This window comes from Lethenteron reissneri, chromosome 2 (assembly GCF_015708825.2).
Source record: "Lethenteron reissneri isolate LAM-NWPU_2019-01 chromosome 2, ASM1570882v1, whole genome shotgun sequence".
NCBI classification, from domain to species: Eukaryota; Metazoa; Chordata; class Hyperoartia; order Petromyzontiformes; family Petromyzontidae; genus Lethenteron; species Lethenteron reissneri.
The window spans coordinates 11,655,732-11,679,389 of record NC_083780.1 but is presented as its reverse complement, the minus strand read 5'-3'; the positions used below and the strand labels follow the sequence as shown (position 1 = coordinate 11,679,389).

General features: G+C 51.8%; 1 protein-coding gene across 1 annotated transcript in view; it reads right to left on the bottom strand.

Moving 5' to 3' along the window:
- MYRF (myelin regulatory factor) overlaps window positions 1-23,658 on the bottom strand; it is a 93,154-nt gene that overhangs the window by 58,836 nt on the left and 10,660 nt on the right. Inside the window, 1 exon segment of the mRNA XM_061552506.1 lies at window positions 8,233-8,490. Coding sequence (XP_061408490.1) covers window positions 8,233-8,290 — 58 coding nt within the window. The 5' untranslated portion in view covers window positions 8,291-8,490.

The window sequence follows — 23,658 nt, the reverse complement described above, 5'->3', positions numbered from 1 at the left end:
TACGTGACTTTATCGAAAGAACCAAGACGATGAATCCCTGCAGTCACGAAAGCTTTAAATCGAAAAATAAGGCCCCTTTTAAAGATGTAACCTGCAATACGTGCTGAGTGCTTTTTTTTTTAGATATTTCACTCATCGGTACCCACCTGGGATATGTCGGCATCCCCTTTCCCGGTGCCAATTTCTTCATGAGGCCAATAATTGTAAACATTGCGTGATAAGCATTTGTAGTGAGTGATGGTATCGAGTAATTCACTCTCAATGGGCCGTATAAATGGGTACTGCGAGAGAGAGATATGCACGTGTGCGCCTGCTGTAATTATTGGACGTAATGTTTAAATGAATGATTATTACCCTTATCCGTATTAAGAGAGGCACCGGAGATGAAAACGCACCGCGGATTTGTGCCTGGCGTCAATTAAGTTATTCGCATCTTAGCGGACGCAAACAAAGACACTCATGCACACTCACACAAAACATCTACAAAGGTACCCCATATAGCCTTAGACTGTTGGAGCCAAGTGCTTAATAGAGGGGGTGTGGGAGGGTTTGGGTTAGATCATGTCAATATAAATGTGGCGGTAAACCCGCCACCACCCCACACAGAGACAGTAAACCCACGGGTTCAAACACAATCAATGTTCAGGCTGTTGCCTGATGATGCTCGTTGTAATTACTGGCGAAACGTCGTACAATCGAATTGTAAATGCTGTGGGTTTACTCTCTTAACACACCAGTGTGCTGAACTTGTAACTAAATTGCACGTTTTGTTTACAGCACAACCCTTACTAATTGGCTGTGTCGGGTGTTGGCGTGGTTTTAACGACACATCTATATGTACGCGATCTAACCCAGAAAAATATTGTGGATAATATTGTTCGCGGAAGCTTACGCGTCAAACAGGCCAAGTGCTGTTAGCAAGTGCCACCTATGAAAGCCGACAAGGCACACGAGGGGGTGGGTGGCCAGCATCACGCCCGGCCGCCTTTGTCTTCCTAGCGGCGATGTTTACACGGGTTACTAATTTCAGCCTGAGTTGACGTAAGGGAGGCCCAGGACCGCTTCAGATAATCGTCGCTCGCGTTGGTGGCCGCGAGCGGGAATCGAACTCGGGTCGCCGGGTTCGTAGCGCGGCGCGGTTAACCGCTACACCACCGCTCCCTACGCTGCCACCGTGACCATGGCCGCCATTGCCGCCATTGTCACCATTCTCAGCGCCGTCACCGCCTGCGAAAGGCGCGAGCGGCCTTTGTACGCAGCGCGCCTCCAGGTGCGTCCACCGCGGGGTGGCAGCGGTGGGGTCACCGATAGCGGAGCGAGGACATGGCGGGACAAGCGTGCGGCTCGACACAATAACAACACGGGGGGCGGGGGGGGCGGGGGGGGGCAACAACGATCTTCGGCGATTGGCTACGAGGCTCACGCGGCTATGTCATGGACAGTAACCGCAGAGCGGACGCGGGGTCAAAGGGCGCTGTCGAATCGCCCATTGTTGGCGAACGTCCATTTTACGTTCGACGATTATTTTTTTGTTTGGTTAGCCGCCCTCCCCCACACTCCCCTCCCCCCTCCCCCTCCGGGCAGTCGTTTTCTTATATTTTTTCTTGTTATTTCTGCCGCCGACTCCGTTCCCATGGACGCGTCACGAGTGGCGGTCGAGACGGCGGAGTGGCAGCCAATGGGGGGGAAGCCGTTCTCGCGTCGTGTGGCAGCGTCAGGTCGGTCGTCGCGGTCGCTGGAAATGGTGACGGTGGTGGGGGGGGGGGTGAGGCCTTCATCCAGCAGTGGATAGATTATGGCTTACAACGATGATGTCGATGATGATGATGGAGTTATCACTTTGTCGCGCCATGAGACGAAGTCGTTTTCCGTTTGGAACTCTGCCGGCGAGCGGCGCAACACCCTGTCACGGAACGGTCCCCCGCTGTGACGTCACAGTGCTAGCTCTGTGACGTCACAAAGCCGCTTCTGTGACGTGGCAGAACTCACCACTTGCCTGTCCCATCCACAGAGGGCACCAGCGCCCTGCGCTCGGCCCCGATCGCCGCGCTTGTTCTCAGAGCCGGGATTTATCCGAAGCAAACTGACGAAATAAAATATTTTTTATCATTTTATTATTTCAATTCTACGTGACTTTACCGAAAGAACCAAGAAAGTGAATCCCTGCAGTCACGAAAGCTTTAAATCGAAATTCAAACTGACGAAGCGGGCTGAGATCGGATCGGCAGGCAGACACGACGACTTCTTCCCACGTGGGAAATCACAAAAAGAAATGTGCCCGCGCGGCCATCTGGCAGTTGCGTAGATTTCACCACCGGTCGCGACAACCAGTGGCTCATCGGCGTCACTGTTACCCCCATGACATTTTGGATAAAAAAAACAAATAATTTTGCAGCGGCGTAATTCGTATTTTCACCCCGAATACAGTTCGGCTCAGAGATAAGCGCGTCAAAAACACAAAGGCGTTACCGGCGGCGACCTTTCAAATTTGTTCTTCTCAGCTTGCAGCGGAGCGGCGAATACCTGGGGTGCTATGGCTCCTGCAAACACGCCCGGTGGGTTAATGGTTCACCGGCACAGAGATAACGGAGAGCCGCTCTTTAATAACCCCCACTACCCCCCCCTCTCTCTCTCTCTCTGTGTGTGGCAGACTCAAGGTACAAGGACACAACGCAAACACGGCGAGGGATCTGCTTCTGACGCTCACGCGCCTGTGTGCACGCACACGCACGCACGCACGTATGCACGCACACACACGCACGTATGCACGCACACACACGCACGCACACACACACGCACGCATGCACACACACACACACGCACACATGCACACACACACACGCACGCACACGCACGCACACATGCACACGCACACACGCACGCACACATGCACACACACTGGGCACAACGAAGACGACAAAGATCACCCCCACCCCACCCCTCTCGTATGGCTTCTAACAGACTGCAGGGGCAAGTGCTGTTAGCGAGCAGCACCAAACGAAGGCTCAACGGCACACGAGGGGGGGGGGGTGGCCAGCACCACGCCCGGCCGCCTTTGTCTCCCCAGTGGCTATGTTTTTACACACCGCACCGGGTACTCGTTTGAGGCTGAGTCGACCTAGGGGAGGACCAGGACGCAGGTTCAGATAATCGTCACCGGGTGTTGGCCTTGAGCGAGTGGAATCGAACTCCGAGCGCAGCGTAAGCGCTAACCGCTGCACCACCGCTCCGAGGACAAAGATCCCCCCTAGAGACTTAGCTATACACTCATGCCGCACACACACACACGTACACGACACTCATGACACACACACACACGTACACACGTACACGACACTCATGCCGCACACACACACGTCCACGACACTCATGACACACACACACACACGTCCACGACACTCATGCCGCACACACACGTACACACGCGTGTACACACGTTCACGACACTCATGCCACACACACACGTACACACACACACGTACACACGTTCACGACACTCATGACACACACACACACGTTCACAACACTCAAGCCGCACACACACACACGTGCACACGTTCACAGCAATCATGACACACACACGCGCGTGTACACACGTCCACGATACTCATGCCGCACACACACAACTCCCACTCCCCAAGATCACCCACGCAGGAGCCAGAGCTGTTGAACCAGCATCTGTGAAGGCCGGGGACGTCGCACCTGTGCGGTGAAGGGGGGGGGGGGGTCCAGGACCACGCCCGCCCGGCCGCCTTTCTCTCCCCGCCTCTCTCTCTCTCCCAGTGCACGTGACGTTTGCTACAAACCAGCACCACCGCGCCAGGTAGATGTCCCGAAACGGACAGAAAGCCGCGAGCCCGCAGCCGATCAATTGGGTTCGGCTCCGTCTGAGACCCATAGACTCGCATAGAGACCCGTAGACTCACGTTGCCATAGACTCACATAGAGACCCATAGACTCACATAGAGACCCATAGACTCATATAGAGACCCATAGACTCGCATAGAGACCCATAGACTTACATAGAGACCCATAGACTCACGTAGCCATAGACTCACATAGAGACCCACAGACTCACATAGAGACCCATAGACTCACATAGAGACCCATAGACTCACACAGAGACCCATAGATTTACATAGAGACCCATAGACTCACATAGAGACCCATAGACTCACATAGACACCCATAGACTCACATAGAGACCCATAGATCCACATAGAGACCCATAGATTCACATAGAGACCCACAGACTCACATAGAGACCCATAGACTCACATAGAGACTAATATACTCACATAGAGACCCATAGATTCACATAGAGACCCATAGACTCACGTAGAGACCCATAGACTCACATAGAGACCCAAACAAAACTATCAGAGTTGTTTTCTTTTTGTTTGCATTTTGACTGCTTGTGTTGTGGTTATTGCAAACATGATGCCTTGTATAAAGGTGTCAGTTTTTGTACCAGCTGAAAGGGTAAAACCCTACTACCAGACGTCATCGTTGTTCTTGATTCCCGATCCGCCGTGGTTCTGTGCGGTCGTCGTTTGACCGCGAGCAACACCCAGCGCGCTTTGCAGCGGGTCCAGAGTTTAAGTTGTGTTTGCCGGGGCGGTGGGGGGGATCGGGGAACTCCCAAGTTGGCTAATCGGCGAAACCGGTGGTCGTCAAATCGACGGAGCAGGTGCTCGTCCAAAACGGCCGGAACGCAACGGTCTGATCAGTCCGATCGATCGATCGACCGACTGGGCTCTGAAGGGTCGGCACGGGAAGTTCCCATCGATGGTGGCTTTTCCCACCCGCCAGCCCGCGTGCGTGCGTGCCCGCGTGCGTGCGTGCCCGCGTGCGTGCGTGCCCGCGTGCGTGCGTGCCCGCGTGCGTGCGTGCCCGCGTGTGTGCCCGCGTGCGTGCGTGCCCGCGTGCGTGCGTGCGTGCCCGCGTGCGTGCGTGCGTGCCCGCGTGCGTGCGTGCCCGCGTGCGTGCGTGCCCGCGTGCGTGCGTGCGTGCCCGCGTGCGTGCCCGCGTGCGTGCGCACAGCCGTGCACTTGTTTCAAATGTTCTTGCTGTGGTTTTCACACCTGTGAATGGTTGCTTGTGTTGCAATCGAAACGTCGTGAGGATTTTATTGTTTTATATTCTTATTTTTTTATTATTTCCCTTCTACGTGACTTTACCGAAATAACCAACAATATAATTCACGTATTATCAGAGCGTGTTTTTGTCTGCAAGTACTGTGTGTGGTTTCTTGCAAAAAGGTTTCTATTTTGGTGTCTGAACATCTTAACACAACTCCCGTTTTATTGCTCAGAGGGGTAAAAAAAAACCTCTATTCTTACTTTTCATACTTAAAAAAAAGAGTTAAGGTTAGTGAGTTAGTTAGTCAGTTTTTCTTACTCTGCTGAGGCCTGGAGCCAGTCGAGATGGGCCATCTCACACGGAGCACACGCATCGCTGAAGCCGCAACGCAAATCTCCACGCTGCGCCCTGCGTCCACTCTCCAAACGGCGTTTGGACAAAAAATACAGCAGCAGCAGCAGAGTGACGTTCGCTATCGTGATAGCGTTGTGAGCCGTTCCACGGCACTTGTGGTGGTAGCTGAGTGGAGCAGTCCACTCGCTCCACCAGGGTACACGTGGTTGTATCGGGGTAGCTGAGTGGAGCAGTCCGCTTGCTCCACCAGAGTACACGTGGTTGTGTTGGGGTAGCTGAGTGGAGCAGTCCACTCGCTCCACCAGGGTACACGTGGTTGTGTCGGGGTAGCTGAGTGGAGCAGTCCGCTTGCTCCACCAGAGTACACGTGGTTGTGTTGGGGTAGCTGAGTGGAGCAGTCCACTCGCTCCACCAGGGTACACGTGGTTGTATCGGGGTAGCTGAGTGGAGCAGTCTGCTTGCTCCACCAGAGTACACGTGGTTGTGTTGGGGTAGCTGAGTGGAACAGTCCACTCGTTCCACCAGGGTACACGTGGTTGTGTTGATGACGATGATGATGATGACGATGATGATGACGATGATGATGACGATGACGTTGATGATGATGACGGTTGAGGCTAACGCCGGAGTGGCAGCCAAAGTAGGGAAACAACTCGGGGGAGAGAGAGAGGGCACTTCCACCGGGGAGATGGAGCGAGGTGGAGCTCAGCGAGGACGCGAGCAGAGTTCGGGCGGAGTGTCGCGATGGAGACTGCAGCGGTGGTGGTGGTGATGGTGGTGATGGTGGTGGTGGTGATGGTGGTGGTGACGGGAGGAGGAGGAGGGAACTCCACAGTGGAGCAGTGCGAGGGAAGAACCGGAGAGAGAGAGAGAAGTCGGGCAACCAGCAGTGTGGTGGGTGTGGTGGTGAGTGGGTAAGTGGGTGAGATGGTGAGTGGGTGAGTGGGTGAGTGGGTGAGTCAGTGGGGGAGTAGGTGGACGAGTGAGTGGATGAATGAGTGGTTGATTGAGTGGGTGCGTAAGTGAATGAGTAGGTAGATCAGTAAGTGGATGAATAAGTGGGTGAGTGAGTGGGTGAGTGAGTGGGTGAGTGAGTGAGTGAGTGGATGAGTGAGTGGATGAGTGAGTGGACGAGTGAGTGGATGAGTGAGTGGACGAGTGAGTGGATGAGTGAGTGGACGAGTAAGTGGATGAGTGGATGAGTAGGTGGATCAGTGAGTGGATGAGTGAATGAGTGGGTGAGTGAGTGGGTGAGTAAGTGGATGAGCGAGTGGATGAGTGAGTGGATGAGTGAGTGGATGAGTGAGTGAGTGAGTGGATGAGTGAGTGAGTGAGTGGATGAGTGAGTGAGTGAGTGGGTGAGTAAGTGGACGAGTGAGTCTATGAGCGAGTGGATGGGTGAATCAGTGGACGAGTGAGTGTATGAGCAAGTGGATGGGTGAGTCAGTGGGTGAGTGAGCGAGTGGATGAGTGAGTCAGTGGGTGAGTGAGAGTTCACGTGAGCTCACAAAACTCGCAGAGCCACCGCAGATGCATAACTCACTTTTCGCCTCCTGCCTAAACAAATAAATGTCGCGCTCAGCGGTTGATATCGAACGCCAGCGTCAGTATTTATGAGATTATCAAGGGCCCCTAATGGTTTGAGTCAACATGACGGAGCAGTTTCACCACTTAGAGCTATTGACCGCTCGCTCGCTCGCTGCCAGGAGGAGGAGGAGGAACACATTCTCGCATCGACTCCAATGATTCCCTCCCCGGCTTCCAAACACGGCCGTACGCTGACCGCTGTTACCACTGCTGGGGGGGGAGGGTTTGGGGGTCTCCGTGAGTCGAAGCCAACGACCGCCAGGCCAAGCCATTGGGGGAGCCCTCCCCGTGTTGCCTGTGGGTTCACCCGCATCGCGCAGGCCAACGAGACCCACAGACTTACATAGAGACCCACAGACTTACACAGAGACCCACAGACTTACATAGAGACCCACAGACTTACACAGAGACCCATAGACTCACACAGAGACCCACATACTTACACAGACTTACACAGAGACCCACAGACTTACACAGAGACCCACAGACTTACACAGACTTACACAGAGACCCACAGACTCACACAGAGACCCACAGACTTACACAGAGACCCACAGACTCACACAGAGACCCACAGACTTACACAGAGACCCATAGACTCACACAGAGACCCACATACTTACACAAATTACACAGAGACCCACAGACTTACACAGACTTACACAGAGACCCACAGACTCACACAGAGACCCACAGACTTACACAGAGACCCACAGACTTACACAGACTTACACAGAGACCCACAGACTCACACAGAGACCCACAGACTTACACAGACTTACACAGAGACCCACAGACTTACACAGAGACCCACCGACTTACACAGAGACGCACATACTTACATAGAGACCCACAGACTTACACAGAGACCCACCGACTTACACAGAGACCCACCGACTTACACAGAGACCCACAGACTTTCACAGAGACCCACAGACGTGCACAGAGACCCACAGACTTCGACACCCATAGACGCACACCAGAGACTCAGACTGAACGCGCAGCCCGCCTTCTCCGACACGGCCACAAAACAGCGGGCGAACGGGGCCCTCGAAGCCTCAAAACGTGGGCACCCACGCGTGAACCGGTGGCCGCGTCTCCATCGCGGCCACCGTGAATCCGCCGCTCGCTCTCTCGCTCTCGCTCTCTCGCGCTCGCAATCGTGGAACCCAACCGTGTCCACCGCCCGCCCCGACCGCTCTCACTCACCGGCTCCCGTCCTCTCGAAGAAGCGGCTGAGAGCCTCATTCTCGTCGACAATGTCCATCGCGAGCGGCGTCCGTCACGGGGCCACTCCGAGCAGGTCCATCGAGGCCTCCGATTTGCTCGTCCACCACCTCCTCCTCCTCCTCCTCCACCTCCTCCTCCACCTCCAGCTCCACCACGGTTACCACCACCGTCGCCACCCCACGTACCCCCACCCTCCTCCACGGATCGAGCCGGGGATGCCCGTTCGGGCCGCGCGGCCTGCACACGGACACGGGAGGGGAGCCGTCGTCAGGAGACCACCTAGCGACGAGCTTACAGCCGAAGACAAACTCAAGATGCGTTTATTGCAGACCTGGAAGACGGCCAGTCTTGCTCGACAGATCTGTGTCTCTCCTCTCTGTTTCAGTGATCGACAGATCTGTGTCTCTCCCCCCCGTCTCTGTTTCAGTGATCGACAGATCTGTGTCTCTCCCCCCGTCTCTGTTTCAGTGATCGACAGATCTGTGCCTCTCCTCTCTGTTTCAGTGATCGACAGATCTGTGTCTCTCTCCCCCCATCTCTGTTTCAGTGATCGACAGATCTGTGTCTCTCCCTCTCTCTCTGTTTCAGTGATCGACATATCTGTGTCTCTCCCCCTCTCTCTGTTTCAGTGATCGACAGATCTGTGTCTCCTCCCCTCGTCTCTGTTTCAGTGATCGACAGATCTGTGTCTCTCCTCTCTCTCTGTTTCAGTGATCGACAGATCTGTGTCTCTCCCTCTCTCTGTTTCAGTGATCGACAGATCTGTGTCTCTCCCCCCGTCTCTGTTTCAGTGATCGACAGATCTGTGTCTCTCCCCCCGTCTCTGTTTCAGTGATCGACATATTTGTGTCTCTCCCCCCCGTCTCTGTTTCAGTGATCGACAGATCTGTGTCTCTCCCCCCTCTCTGTTTCAGTGATCGACAGATCTGTGTCTCTCCCCGCTCTCTGTTTCAGTGATCGACAGATCTGTGTCTCTCCCGTCTCTCGTTTCAGTGATCGACAGATCTGTGTCTCTCCCTCTCTCTCTGTTTCAGTGATCGACAGATCTGTGTCTCTCCCTCTCTCTGTTTCAGTGATCGACAGATCTGTGTCTCTCCCCCCGTCTCTGTTTCAGTGATCGACAGATCTGTGTCTCTCCCTCTCTCTCTGTTTCAGTGATCGACATATCTGTGTCTCTCCCCTCGTCTCTGTTTCAGTGATCGACAGATCTGTGTCTCTCTCCCTCTCCTCTGTTTCAGTGATCGACAGATCTGTGTCTCTCCCTCTCTCTGTTTCAGTGATCGACAGATCTGTGTCTCTCCCCCCGTCTCTGTTCAGTGATCGACAGATCTGTGTCTCTCCCCCCCGTCTCTGTTTCAGTGATCGACAGATTTGTGTCTCTCCCCCGTCTCTGTTTCAGTGATCGACAGATCTGTGTCTCTCCCCCCGTCTCTGTTTCAGTGATCGACAGATCTGTGTCTCTCCCCTCTCTCTGTTTCAGTGATCGACAGATCTGTGTCTCTCCCGTCTCTCTGTTTCAGTGATCGACAGATCTGTGTCTCTCCCTCTCTCTCTGTTTCAGTGATCGACAGATCTGTGTCTTCCCCCCCGTCTCTGTTTCAGTGATCGACAGATCTGTGTCTCTCCCCCGTCTCTGTTTCAGTGATCGACAGATCTGTGTCTCTCCCTCTCTCCTCTCTGTTTCAGTGATCGACAGATCTGTGTCTCCCCCTCTCTCTCTGTTTCAGTGATCGACAGATCTGTGTCTCTCCCTCTCTCTCTGTTTCAGTGATCGACAGATCTGTGTCTCTCCCCCTCTCTCTGTTTCAGTGATCGACAGATCTGTGTCTCTCCCCTTCTCTCTGTTTCAGTGATCGACAGATCTGTGTCTCTCCCCCCCTCTCTGTTTCAGTGATCGACAGATCTGTGTCTCTCCCCCCTCTCTGTTTCAGTGATCGACAAATCTGTCTCTCTCCCCTCTCTCTGTTTCAGTGATCGACAGATCTGTGTCTCTCCCCCCGTCTCTGTTTCAGTGATCGACAGATCTGTGTCTCTCCCCTCTCTCTGTTTCAGTGATCGACAGATCTGTGTCTCTCTCCCCCCCTCTCTCTGTTTCAGTGATCGACAAATCTGTCTCTCTCCCCTCTCTCTGTTTCAGTGATCGACAGATCTGTGTCTCTCCCCCCGTCTCTGTTTCAGTGATCGACAGATCTGTGTCTCTCCCCTCTCTCTGTTTCAGTGATCGACAGATCTGTGTCTCTCCCTCTCTCTCTGTTTCAGTGATCGACAGATCTGTGTCTCTCCCCCTCTCTCTGTTTCAGTGATCGACAGATCTGTGTCTCTCCCCCCCCCCCCCTCTCTGTTTCAGTGATCGACAGATCTGTGTCTCTCCCTCTCTCTCTCTGTTTCAGTGATCGACAGATCTGTGTCTCTCCCTCTCTCTGTTTCAGTGATCGACAGATCTGTTTCTCTCCCTCTCTCTGTTTCAGTGATCGACAGATCTGTGTCTCTCCCCTCTCTCTGTTTCAGTGATCGACAGATCTGTGTCTCTCCCTCTCTCTGTTTCAGTGATCGACAGATCTGTGTCTCTCCCTCTCTCTCTGTTTCAGTGATCGACAGATCTGTGTCTCTCCCTCTCTCTCTGTTTCAGTGATCGACAGATCTGTGTCTCTCCCTCTCTCTGTTTCAGTGATCGACAGATCTGTGTCTCTCCCCCTCTCTCTGTTTCAGTGATCGACAGATCTTGTCTCTCCTCCCTCTCTCTGTTTCAGTGATCGACATATATGTCTCTCTCTCCCTCTCTCTGTTTCAGTGATCGACAGATCTGTGCCTCTCCCCCCATCTCTGTTTCAGTGATCGACAGATCTGTGTCTCTCCCCCTCTCTCTGTTTCAGTGATCGACAGATCTGTGTCTCTCCCCCCGTCTCTCTGTTTCAGTGATCGACAGATCTGTGTCTCTCCCCTCTCTCTGTTTCAGTGATCGACAGATCTGTGTCTCTCCCCTCTCTCTGTTTCAGTGATCGACAGATCTGTGTCTCTCCCCTCTCTCTGTTTGAGTGATCGACAGATCTGTGTCTCTCCCCCCGTCTCTGTTTCAGTGATCGACAGATCTGTGTCTCTCCCTGTCTCTCTGTTTCAGTGATCGACAGATCTGTGTCTCTCCCCCTCTCTGTTTCAGTGATCGACAGATCTGTGTCTCTCCCTCTCTCTCTCTGTTTCAGTGATCGACAGATCTGTGTCTCTCCCTCTCTCTCTGTTTCAGTGATCGACAGATCTGTGTCTCTCCCCTCTCTCTGTTTCAGTGATCGACAGATCTGTGTCTCTCCCTCTCTCTCTGTCTCAGTGATCGACAGATCTGTGTCTCTCCCCCTCTCTGTTTCAGTGATCGACAGATCTGTGTCTCTCCCTCTCTCTCTCTGTTTCAGTGATCGACAGATCTGTGTCTCTCTCCCTCTCTCTGTTTCAGTGATCGACAGATCTGTGTCTCTCCCTCTCTCTGTTTCAGTGATCGACAGATCTGTGTCTCTCCCTCTCTCTGTTTCAGTGATCGACAGATCTGTGTCTCTCCCCTCTCTCTGTTTCAGTGATCGACAGATCTGTGTCTCTCCCTCTCTCTGTTTCAGTGATCGACAGATCTGTGTCTCTCCCTCTCTCTGTTCAGTGATCGACAGATCTGTGTCTCTCCCTCTCTCTCTGTTTCAGTGATCGACAGATCTGTGTCTCTCCCTCTCTCTGTTTCAGTGATCGACAGATCTGTGTCTCTCCCCCTCTCTCTGTTTCAGTGATCGACAGATCTGTGTCTCTCTCCCTCTCTCTGTTTCAGTGATCGACATATCTGTCTCTCTCTCCCTCTCTCTGTTTCAGTGATCGACAGATCTGTGCCTCTCCCCCCATCTCTGTTTCAGTGATCGACAGATCTGTGTCTCTCCCCCTCTCTCTGTTTCAGTGATCGACAGATCTGTGTCTCTCCCCCCGTCTCTCTGTTTCAGTGATCGACAGATCTGTGTCTCTCCCCTCTCTCTGTTTCAGTGATCGACAGATCTGTGTCTCTCCCCTCTCTCTGTTTCAGTGATCGACAGATCTGTGTCTCTCCCCTCTCTCTGTTTCAGTGATCGACAGATCTGTGTCTCTCCCCCCGTCTCTGTTTCAGTGATCGACAGATCTGTGTCTCTCCCTGTCTCTCTGTTTCAGTGATCGACAGATCTGTGTCTCTCCCCCTCTCTGTTTCAGTGATCGACAGATCTGTGTCTCTCCCTCTCTCTCTCTGTTTCAGTGATCGACAGATCTGTGTCTCTCCCTCTCTCTCTGTTTCAGTGATCGACAGATCTGTGTCTCTCCCTCTCTCTGTTTCAGTGATCGACAGATCTGTGTCTCTCCCTCTCTCTCTGTTTCAGTGATCGACAGATCTGTGTCTCTCCCCCTCTCTCTGTTTCAGTGATCGACAGATCTGTGTCTCTCCCCTTCTCTCTGTTTCAGTGATCGACAGATCTGTGTCTCTCCCCCCCTCTCTGTTTCAGTGATCGACAGATCTGTGTCTCTCCCCCCTCTCTGTTTCAGTGATCGACAAATCTGTCTCTCTCCCCTCTCTCTGTTTCAGTGATCGACAGATCTGTGTCTCTCCCCCCGTCTCTGTTTCAGTGATCGACAGATCTGTGTCTCTCCCCTCTCTCTGTTTCAGTGATCGACAGATCTGTGTCTCTCCTCCCCCCCTCTCTCTGTTTCAGTGATCGACAGATCTGTGGTCTCTCCCCTCTCTCTGTTTCAGTGATCGACAAATCTGTCTCTCTCTCCCCTCTCTCTGTTTCTGTGATCGACAGATCTGTGTCTCTCCCCCCGTCTCTGTTTCAGTGATCGACAGATCTGTGTCTCTCCCCTCTCTCTGTTTCAGTGATCGACAGATCTGTGTCTCTCCTCCTCTCTCTCTGTTTCAGTGATCGACAGATCTGTGTCTCTCCCTCTCTCTCTGTTTCAGTGATCGACAGATCTGTGTCTCTCCCTCTCTCTCTGTTTCAGTGATCGACAGATCTGTGTCTCTCCCCCTCTCTCTGTTTCAGTGATCGACAGATCTGTGTCTCTCCCTCTCTCTCTGTCTCAGTGATCGACAGATCTGTGTCTCATCCCCCCCCCCCCTCTCTGTTTCAGTGATCGACAGATCTGTGTCTCTCCCTCTCTCATCTCTGTTTCAGTGATCGACAGATCTGTGTCTCTCCCTCTCTCTCTGTTTCAGTGATCGACAGATCTGTGTTCTCTCCCTCTCTCTCTGTTTCAGTGATCGACAGATCTGTGTCTCTCTCCCTCTCTCTGTTTCAGTGATCGACAGATCTGTGTCTCTCCCCTCTCTCTGTTTCAGTGATCGACAGATCTGTGTCTCTCCCTCTCTCTGTTTCAGTGATCGACAGATCTGTGTCTCTCCCCTTCTCTCTGTTTCAGTGATCGACAGATCTGTGTCTCTCCCTCTCTCTCTGTTTCAGTGATCGACAGATCTGTGTCTCTCCCTCTCTCTGTTTCAGTGATCGACAGATCTGTGTCTCTCCCCCTCTCTCTGTTCAGTGATCGACAGATCGGTGTCTCTCTCCCTCTCTCTGTTTCAGTGATCGACATATATGTCTCTCTCTCTCCCTCTCTCTGTTTCAGTGATCGACAGATCTGTGCCTCTCCCCCCATCTCTGTTTCAGTGATCGACAGATCTGTGTCTCTCCCCCTCTCTCTGTTTCAGTGATCGACAGATCTGTGTCTCTCCCCCCGTCCTCTGTTTCAGTGATCGACAGATCTGTGTCTCTCCCCTCCTCCTGTTTCAGTGATCGACAGATCTGTTGTCTCTCCCCTCTCTCTGTTTCAGTGAATCGACATATCTGTGTCTCTCCCTCTCGTCTGTTTCAGTGATCGACAGATCTGTGTCTTCTCTCTCCCCTCTCTCTGTTTCAGTGATCGACAGATCTGTGTCTCTCCCGCTCTCTGTTTCAGTGATCGACAGATCTGTGTCTCTCCCTCTCTCTGTTTCAGTGATCGACAGATCTGTGTCTCTCCCTCTCTCTCTGTTTCAGTGGATCGACAGATCTGTGTCTCTCCCCTCTCTCTGTTTCAGTGATCGACAGATCTGTGTCTCTCCCCCTCTCTCTGTTTCAGTGATCGACAGATCTGTCTCTCCCCCTCTCTCTGTTTCAGTGATCGACAGATCTGTGCCTCTCCCCCCTCTCTGTTTCAGTGATCGACAGATCTGTGTCTCTCTCTCCCTCTCTGTTTCAGTGATCGACAGATCTGTGTCTCTCCCTCTCTCTGTTTCAGTGATCGACAGATCTGTGTCTCTCCCCTCTCTGTTTCAGTGATCGACAGATCTGTGTCTCTCCCTCTCTCTGTTTCAGTGATCGACAGATCTGTGTCTCTCCCCTCTCTCTGTTTCAGTGATCGACAGATCTGTGTCTCTCCCCCTCTCTGTTTCAGTGATCGACAGATCTGTGTCTCTCCCTGTCTCTCTGTTTCAGTGATCGACAGATCTGTGTCTCTCCCCCTCTCTGTTTCAGTGATCGACAGATCTGTGTCTCTCCCTCTCTCTGTTTCAGTGATCGACAGATCTGTGTCTCTCCCTCTCTCTGTTTCAGTGATCGACAGATCTGTGCTCTCCCCCTCTCTGTTTCAGTGATCGACAGATCTGTGTCTCTCCCTCTCTCTGTTTCAGTGATCGACAGATCTGTGTCTCTCCCCTCTCTGTTTCAGTGATCGACAGATCTGTGTCTCTCCCTCTCTCTCTGTTTCAGTGATCGACAGATCTGTGTCTCTCCCTCTCTCTCTGTTTCAGTGATCGACAGATCTGTGTCTCTCCCTCTCTCTGTTTCAGTGATCGACAGATCTGTGTCTCTCCCTCTCTCTGTTTCAGTGATCGACAGATCTGTGTCTCTCCTCTCTCTGTTTCAGTGATCGACAGATCTGTGTCCTCCCTCTCTCTGTTTCAGTGATCGACAGATCTGTGTCTCTCCCTCTCTCTTTTTCAGTGATCGACAGATCTGTGTCTCTCCCTCTCTCTCTGTTTCAGTGATCGACAGATCTGTGTCTCTCCCCCCTCTCTGTTTCAGTGATCGACAGATCTGTGTCTCTCCCCTCTCTCTGTTTCAGTGATCGACAGATCTGTCTCTCTCCCCTCTCTCTGTTTCAGTGATCGACAGATCTGTGTCCCTCCCTCTCTCTGTTTCAGTGATCGACAGATCTGTGTCTCTCCCCCTCTCTCTGTTTCAGTGATCGACAGATCTGTGTCTCTCCCCTCTCTCTGTTTCAGTGATCGACAGATCTGTGTCTCTCCCCTCTCTCTGTCTCAGTGATCGACAGATCTGTGTCTCTCCCCTCTCTCTGTTTCAGTGATCGACAGATCTGTGTCTCTCCCCTCTCTCTGTTCAGTGATCGACAGATCTGTGTCTCTCCCCCTCTCTGTTTCAGTGATCGACAGATCTGTGTCTCTCCCTCTCTCTCTGTTTCAGTGATCGACAGATCTGTGTCTCTCCCTCTCTCTGTTTCAGTGATCGACAGATCTGTGTCTCTCCCTCTCTCTCTCTTGTTTCAGTGATCGACAGATCTGTGGTCTCTCCCTCTCTCTCTGTTTCAGTGATCGACAGATCTGTGTCTCTCCCTCTCTCTCTCTGTTTCAGTGATCGACAGATCTGTGTCTCCCCTCTCTCTCTGTTTCAGTGATCGACAGATCTGTGTCTCTCCCCCGTCTCTGTTTCAGTGATCGACAGATCTGTGTCTCTCCCTCTCTCCTCTCTGTTTCAGTGATCGACAGATCTGTGTCTCTCCCTCTCTCTCTGTTTCAGTGATCGACAGATCTGTGTCTCTCCCTCTCTCTCTCTGTTTCAGTGATCGACAGATCTGTGTCTCCCCTCTCTCTCTGTTTCAGTGATCGACAGATCTGTGTCTCTCCCCCGTCTCTGTTTCAGTGATCGACAGATCTGTGTCTCTCCCTCTCTCTCTCTGTTTCAGTGATCGACAGATCTGTGTCTCTCCCCCGTCTCTGTTTCAGTGATCGACAGATCTGTGTCTCTCCCCCTCTCTCTGTTTCAGTGATCGACAGATCTGTGTCTCTCCCCTTCTCTCTGTTCAGTGATCGACAGATCTGTGTCTCTCCCCCCCTCTCTGTTTCAGTGATCGACAGATCTGTGTCTCTCCCCCCTCTCTGTTTCAGTGAATCGACAAATCGTCCTCTCTCCCCTCTCTCTGTTTCAGTGATCGACAGATCTGTGTCTCTCCCCTCTCCCCCCGTCTCTGTTTCAGTGATCGACAGATCTGTGTCTCTCCCCTCTCTCTGTTTCAGTGATCTGACAGATCTGTGTCTCTCTCCCCCCCTCTCTCTGTTTCAGTGATCGACAAATCTGTCTCTCTCCCCTCTCTCTGTTCAGTGATCGACAGATCTGTGTCTCTCCCCCCGTCTCTGTTTCAGTGATCGACAGATCTGTGTCTCTCCCCCTCTCTCTGTTTTCAGTGATCGACAGATCTGTGGTCTCTCCCTCTCTCTCTGTTTCAGTGATCGACAGATCTGTGTCTCTCCCTCTCTCTCTGTTTCAGTGATCGACAGATCTGTGTCTCTCCCTCTCTCCTCTGTTTCAGTGATCGACAGATCTGTGTCTCTCCCCCTCTCTCTCTGTTTCAGTGATCGACAGATCTGTGTCTCTCCCCCCCCCCCTCTCTGTTTCAGTGATCGACAGATCTGTGTCTCTCCCTCTCTCTGTTTCAGTGATCGACAGATCTGTGTCTCTCCCCCTCTCTCTGTTTCAGTGATCGACAGATCTGTGTCTCTCTCCCTCTCTCTGTTCAGCTGATCGACATATCTGTCTCTCTCTCCTCTCTCTGTTTCAGTGATCGACAGATCTTTGCCTCTCCCCCCATCTCTGTTCAGTGATCGACAGATCTTGTGCTCATGCCCCCTCGTCTCTGTTCAGTGATCGACAGATCTGTGTCTCTCCCCCCCGTCTCTCGTTTCAGTGTCGACAGTCTGTGTCTCTCCCCTCTCTCTGTTTCAGTGATCGACAGATCTGTGTCTCTCCCCTCTCTCTGTTTCAGTGATCGACAGATCTGTGTCTCTCCCTCTCTCTCTGTCCCAGTGATCGACAGATCTGTGTCTCTCCCCCTCGTCTGTTTCCAGTGATCGACAGATCTGTTCTCTCCTCTCCCCTCTCTCTCTCTGTTCCGTGATCGACAGATCTGTGTCTCTCCCTCTTCTCTGTTTCAGTGATCGACAGATCTGTTGTCCTCTCCCTCTCGCTCTCTGTTTCAGGTGATCGGACAGGATCTGTGTCTCTCCCTCTCTCTCTCTGTTTTCAGTGATCGACAGATCTGTGTCTCCCACTCTCTCTCTGGTTCAGTGATCGACGAGATCTGTGTCTCTCCCCCGTCTCTGTTTCATCAGTGATCGACAGATCTGGTTCTCCATCTCTCCTCTCTGTTTCAGTGATCGACAGATCTGTGTCTCTCCCCCCGTCTCTGTTTCAGTGATCGACAGATCTGGTCTCTCCTCTCTCCCCTCCTCTGTTTCAGTGATCGACAGATCTGTGTCTCTCCCCTTCTCTCTGTTTCAGTGATCGACAGATCTGTGTCTCTCCCCCCCTCTCTGTTTCAGTGATCGACAGATCTGTGTCTCTCCCCCCTCTCTGTTTCAGTGATCGACAAATCTGCTCTCTCTCCCCTCTCTCTGTTTCAGTGATCGACCGATCTGTGTCTCTCCCCCCGTTCTCTGTTTCAGGATCGACAGATCTGGTGTCTCTCCCCCCTCTCTCTGTTCAAGTGATTCGACAGATCTGTGTCTCTCTCCCCCCCTCTCTCTGTTTCAGTGATCGACAAATCTGTCTCTCTCCCCCTCTCTCTGTTTCAGTGATCGACAGATCTGTGTCTCTCCCCCCCTTCCCCCCCGTCTCTGTTTCAGTGATCGACAGATCTGTGTCTCTCCCCTCTCTCTGTTTCCCAGTGAATCGACAGATCTGTGTCTCTCCCTCTCTCTCTGTTTCAGTGATCGACAGATCTGTGTCTCTCCCTCTCTCTCTGTTTTCAGTGATCGACAGATCTGTGTCTCTCCCTCTCCTCTGTTTCAGTTGATCGACAGATCTGTGTCTCTCCCCCCTCTCTCTGTTTCAGTGATCGACAGATCTGTGTCTCTCCCCCCCCCCCCTCTCTGTTTCAGTGATCGACAGATCTGTGTCTCTCCCTCTCCTCTCTCTGTTTCAGTGATCGACAGATCTGTGTCTCTCCCTCTCTCTGTTTCAGTGATCGACAGATCTGTGTCTCTCCCTCTCTCTGTTTCAGTGATCGACAGATCTGTGTCTCTCCCTCTCTCTGTTTCAGTGATCGACAGATCTGTGTCTCTCCCTCTCTCTGTTTCAGTGATCGACAGATCTGTGTCTCTCCCCTCTCTCTGTTTCAGTGATCGACAGATCTGTGTCTCTCCCCTCTCTCTGTTTCAGTGATCGACAGATCTGTGTCTCTCCCTCTCTCTGTTTCAGTGATCGACAGATCTGTGTCTCTCCCTCTCTCTGTTTCGTGATCGACAGATCTGTGTCTCTCCCCCTCTCTCTGTTTCAGTGATCGACAGATCTGTGTCTCTCTCCCTCTCTCTGTTTCAGTGATCGACATATATGTCTCTCTCTCCCTCTCTCTGTTTCAGTGATCGACAGATCTGTGCCTCTCCCCCCATCTCTGTTTCAGTGATCGACAGATCTGTGTCTCTCCCCCTCTCTCTGTTTCAGTGATCGACAGATCTGTGTCTCTCCCCCCGTCTCTCTGTTTCAGTGATCGACAGATCTGTGTCTCTCCCCTCTCTCTGTTTCAGTGATCGACAGATCTGTGTCTCTCTCCCCTCTCTCTGTTTCAGTGATCGACAGATCTGTGTCTCTCCCCTCTCTCTGTTTCAGTGATCGACAGATCTGTGTCTCTCCCCCCGTCTCTGTTTCAGTGATCGACAGATCTGTGTCTCTCCCTGTCTCTCTGTTTTCAGTGATCGACAGATCTGTGTCTCTCCCCCTCTCTGTTTCAGTGATCGACAGATCTGTGTCTCTCCCTCACTCTCTCTGTTTCAGTGATCGACAGATCTGTGTCTCTCCCTCTCTCTCTGTTTCAGTGATCGACAGATCTGTGTCTCTCCCTCTCTCTGTTTCAGTGATCGACAGATCTGTGTCTCTCCCTCTCTCTCCTGTCTCAGTGATCGACAGATCTGTGTCTCTCCCCCCGTCTCTGTTTCAGTGATCGACAGATCTGTGTCTCTCCCTCTCTCTCTGTCTCAGTGATCGACAGATCTGTGTCTCTCCCCCCGTCTCTGTTTCAGTGATCGACAGATCTGTGTCTCTCCCTCTCTCTCTGTTTCAGTGATCGACAGATCTGTGTCTCTCCCTCTCTCTGTTTCAGTGATCGACAGATCTGTGTCTCTCCCTCTCTCTCTGTCTCAGTGATCGACAGATCTGTGTCTCTCCCCCCTCTCTGTTTCAGTGATCGACAGATCTGTGTCTCTCCCTCTCTCTCTGTTTCAGTGATCGACAGATCTGTGTCTCTCCCCCCGTCTCTGTTTCAGTGATCGACAGATCTGTGCCTCTCCTCTCTGTTTCAGTGATCGACAGATCTGTGTCTCTCCCCCCATCTCTGTTTCAGTGATCGACAGATCTGTGTCTCTCCCCTCTCTCTGTTTCAGTGATCGACAGATCTGTGTCTCTCCCCTCTCTCTGTTTCAGTGATCGACATATCTGTGTCTCTCCCCTCTCTCTGTTTCAGTGATCGACAGATCTGTGTCTCTCCCCCCATCTCTGTTTCAGGATCGACAGATCTGTGTCTCTCCCTCTCTCTCTGTTTCAGTGATCGACAGATCTGTGTCTCTCCCCTCTCTCTCTGTTTCAGTGATCGACAGATCTGTGTCTCTTTCCCTCTCTCTGTTTCAGTGATCGACAGATCTGTGTCTCTCCCCCCGTCTCTGTTTCAGTGATCGACAGATCTGTGTCTCCCCCCTCTCTCTGTTTCAGTGATCGACAGATCTGTGTCTCTCCCTCTCTCCTGTTTCAGTGATCGACAGATCTGTGTCTCTCCCCTCTCTCTGTTTCAGTGATCGACAGATCTGTGTCTTTCCCTCTCTCTCTGTTTCAGTGATCGACAGATCTGTGTCTCTCCCCCCCGGTCCTCGTTCAGTGATCGACAGATCTGTGTCTTCCCCCCCGTCTCTGTTTCAGTGATCGACAGATCTGTGTCTCTCCCCCGTCTCTGTTTCAGTGATCGACAGATCTGTGTCTCTCCCTCTCTCTCTCTCTGTTTCAGTGATCGACAGATCTGTGTCTCCCCCTCTCTCTCTGTTTCAGTGATCGACAGATCTGTGTCTCTCCCTCTCTCTCTGTTTCAGTGATCGACAGATCTGTGTCTCTCCCTCTCTCTCTGTTTCAGTGATCGACAGATCTGTGTCTCTCCCCCTCTCTCTGTTTCAGTGATCGACAGATCTGTGTCTCTCCCCCCTCTCTGTTTCAGTGATCGACAGATCTGTGTCTCTCTCCCTCTTTCTGTTTCAGTGATCGACAGATCTGTCTACCCCCGTCTCTGTTTCAGTGATCGACAGATCTGTGTCTCTCTCCCTCTCTCTCTGTTTCAGTGATCGACAGATCTGTGTCTCTCCCCTTCTCTCTGTTTCAGTGATCGACAGATCTGTGTCTCTCCCCCCCTCTCTGTTTCAGTGATCGACAGATCTGTGTCTCTCCCCCCGTCTCTGTTTCAGTGATCGACAGATCTGTGTCTCTCCCCTCTCTCTGTTTCAGTGATCGACAGATCTGTGTCTCTCCCCTCTCTCTGTCTCAGTGATCGACAGATCTGTGTCTCTCCCTCTCTCTGTTTCAGTGATCGACAGATCTGTGTCTCTCCCCTCTCTCTGTTTCAGTGATCGACAGATCTGTGTCTCTCCCCTCTCTCTGTCTCAGTGATCGACAGATCTGTGTCTCTCCCCTCTCTCTGTCTCAGTGATCGACAGATCTGTGTCTCCCTCTCTCTCTCTGTCTCAGTGATCGACGACTCCGACCAGCGGGACGCGAGTTCACACTCTGATTGGCTTGGGGGTTGACTCAGCCCATCATCCATACGTCCATCCTGGGCCGCTAAAATAGGTACAACTTTGTTGGGAAGTCAGCAAATGGTTGTTCTATGGGCAGACTCCTGTCCTGCGTGGAATTTCCACGCGTGTTTGTCCACAGTGTAAACTATTCCTAAGCCACATTCGTGGCACGCAGAGAGACGGATAACTCTAGATTTGAAGCTTTCGTGACTGCAATGATTCATATTCTTAGGTTTTTTCGGTAAAGTCACGTAGGTAAAAAATAAAAATTTATAAAAGTAAAATAAAAAATAAAATAAAAATCACGACGTTTCGGCGGCAACATAAGCTTCCGTCTTCAGGTGGAACCGTCACAGCACGATTGCTGTATCAAGGAACCGTCACAGCTATCGTGCTGTGACGGTTCCACCTGAAGACGGAAGCTTGTGTTGCCTCCGAAACGTCGTGATTTTTATTTTTATTTTACTTTTATAAATTTTACTGAAAAAAAACTAAGAATAAGAGGGATAACAACAAGATGAACAAACGCTGTTCATATCTCGCCCCTCCACTCCTTTCCGTCCCATCCCTTCGTGTTAACTACCTCGTCTGGTATGCGGGAGGTCGTAGGTTCGATCTCAACCTTGACGATGCCTGCATATTTTGGAGTTTCCGTGTCACTCTCTCTCTCTCTCTTCCCGTGGTCGTGTGGCTTTTTCCCTTCCACATTTAAAATCAACATCGCTGCTATAAATGTCCACGCGATGATATGAGCCACTTTCATTGAGCTCTCATTAGTGACCAAGTCGCTTCCGAAACCAGAGCCTCACCGCTCAGTTATTACTTCCCTTCTACGTGACTTTACCGAAAGAACCAAGAAGATGGATCCCTGCAGTCACGAAAGCTTTAAATCGAAATCTAACCTGGCGACATAAAAACAATTTTCGTAGCCGTAGCAGCCAAGAGCGTATCGCGTATCATCAATCCTTGCAAGCACGCCCCTGCCACGTAAATCTTTCTTCCTCCGCCGCCGCCACCGCCTTTCGAACGACATCAAGCCGCCGTTGAGTGAATGCCCTCCAATAAAATGTGAACATTTCGATGAGATCAACTCCCGGCCGCAGCAGCATCTTGCGCAACAGGTACATCGCGGGCGTTGTGCAACCGAACCTGGCTGCGTTGCGAGCGCGCAACGCAGTTTCGCTCGACGGCGAGTGAAAGCCCCCCCCCCCCCCTCGTTTACGCGGATTTACGCTCCTCGCTAAGCCACGGCGAGTGGTACAGATCACCCAGCGCGCGCGTGCTCTCTCTCCCGAGCGAAGCCAATGCGTCCCATTATCCTCGGCCACTTAGCGAGGTCAGTGGGGGGTGGGGAGGGGGTGGGGGTCAGGAGGTCACCACGCCTAACGCCTCCGCCAGACGCGGTGACCTGTAAAGACCGCTCATTTACAGTCTCAATCACCATCGTCAACACCGTCGTCGCCGTCGTCGTCGTCACTGCCACCATCACCACCAACATCAACAACAACAACAACCGACATTAGCCACTAAGTGGCGGTGACGTCACCACCAACATCACCACCACCACCAACATCACCACCACCACCACCAACATCACCACCACCACCAACATCACCACCACCAACATCGCAACGACCACAGCGCGTCTGTCATTGCGTATTTAACCTGCAATAATTATTTCTTTGTAAAGTCCATAAATTCATGCCGAAAGAGAAGGCAAGCATCATGTGTGTGTGTGTGTGTGTTTTGTCATGATTTTCCACAATACGTAGCCAGCCATGCAAATCGGAGGTGCCACCCGATATGTATTGCATTGCAAATCAGAAACATATTGCATCTATGCATATATATATGTAACTAAGTAGAAACTAAATATATCGTGGCAATGTACAGGCGTCCCTCCCATAACGTGTCTCTCAACCCGGCAAAATCGTGCGGATTCACAGTAGCGAGATTCATCGCTCTGAGACATGCGTCACACTCATGATGCAGGTTTTAAACCCTTTATATTAAGTTCACTTGCTTGCTTGCTTGCGCGCTTACGACCGTGCAAATCTTTCGGTAGTTTTTTAACCCACTTCCCGTGATCCAATCGAGCTGACATTTTGCACACAGACTCGTTGTGCGTGACAATTTATTTTCGTGAAAAAAAAATTCCAAAATTTTACACTTTTTAGGAAAAAATAAATTAAATTTAATTACCAATTGCTTAATGGTGCCAGGCAATCGTCTGACCCATTAGGTGGCAGCCATCTCAAGCCAGAGGACGAGAGGACTCTAGCCGCCACGCATATAAAAGATTTATAGTGAAAAACTTTGTTTTTACGGGTTAATTTTTTTGTATATATATATGTGTCATCATCATGGGACCTCCTTTG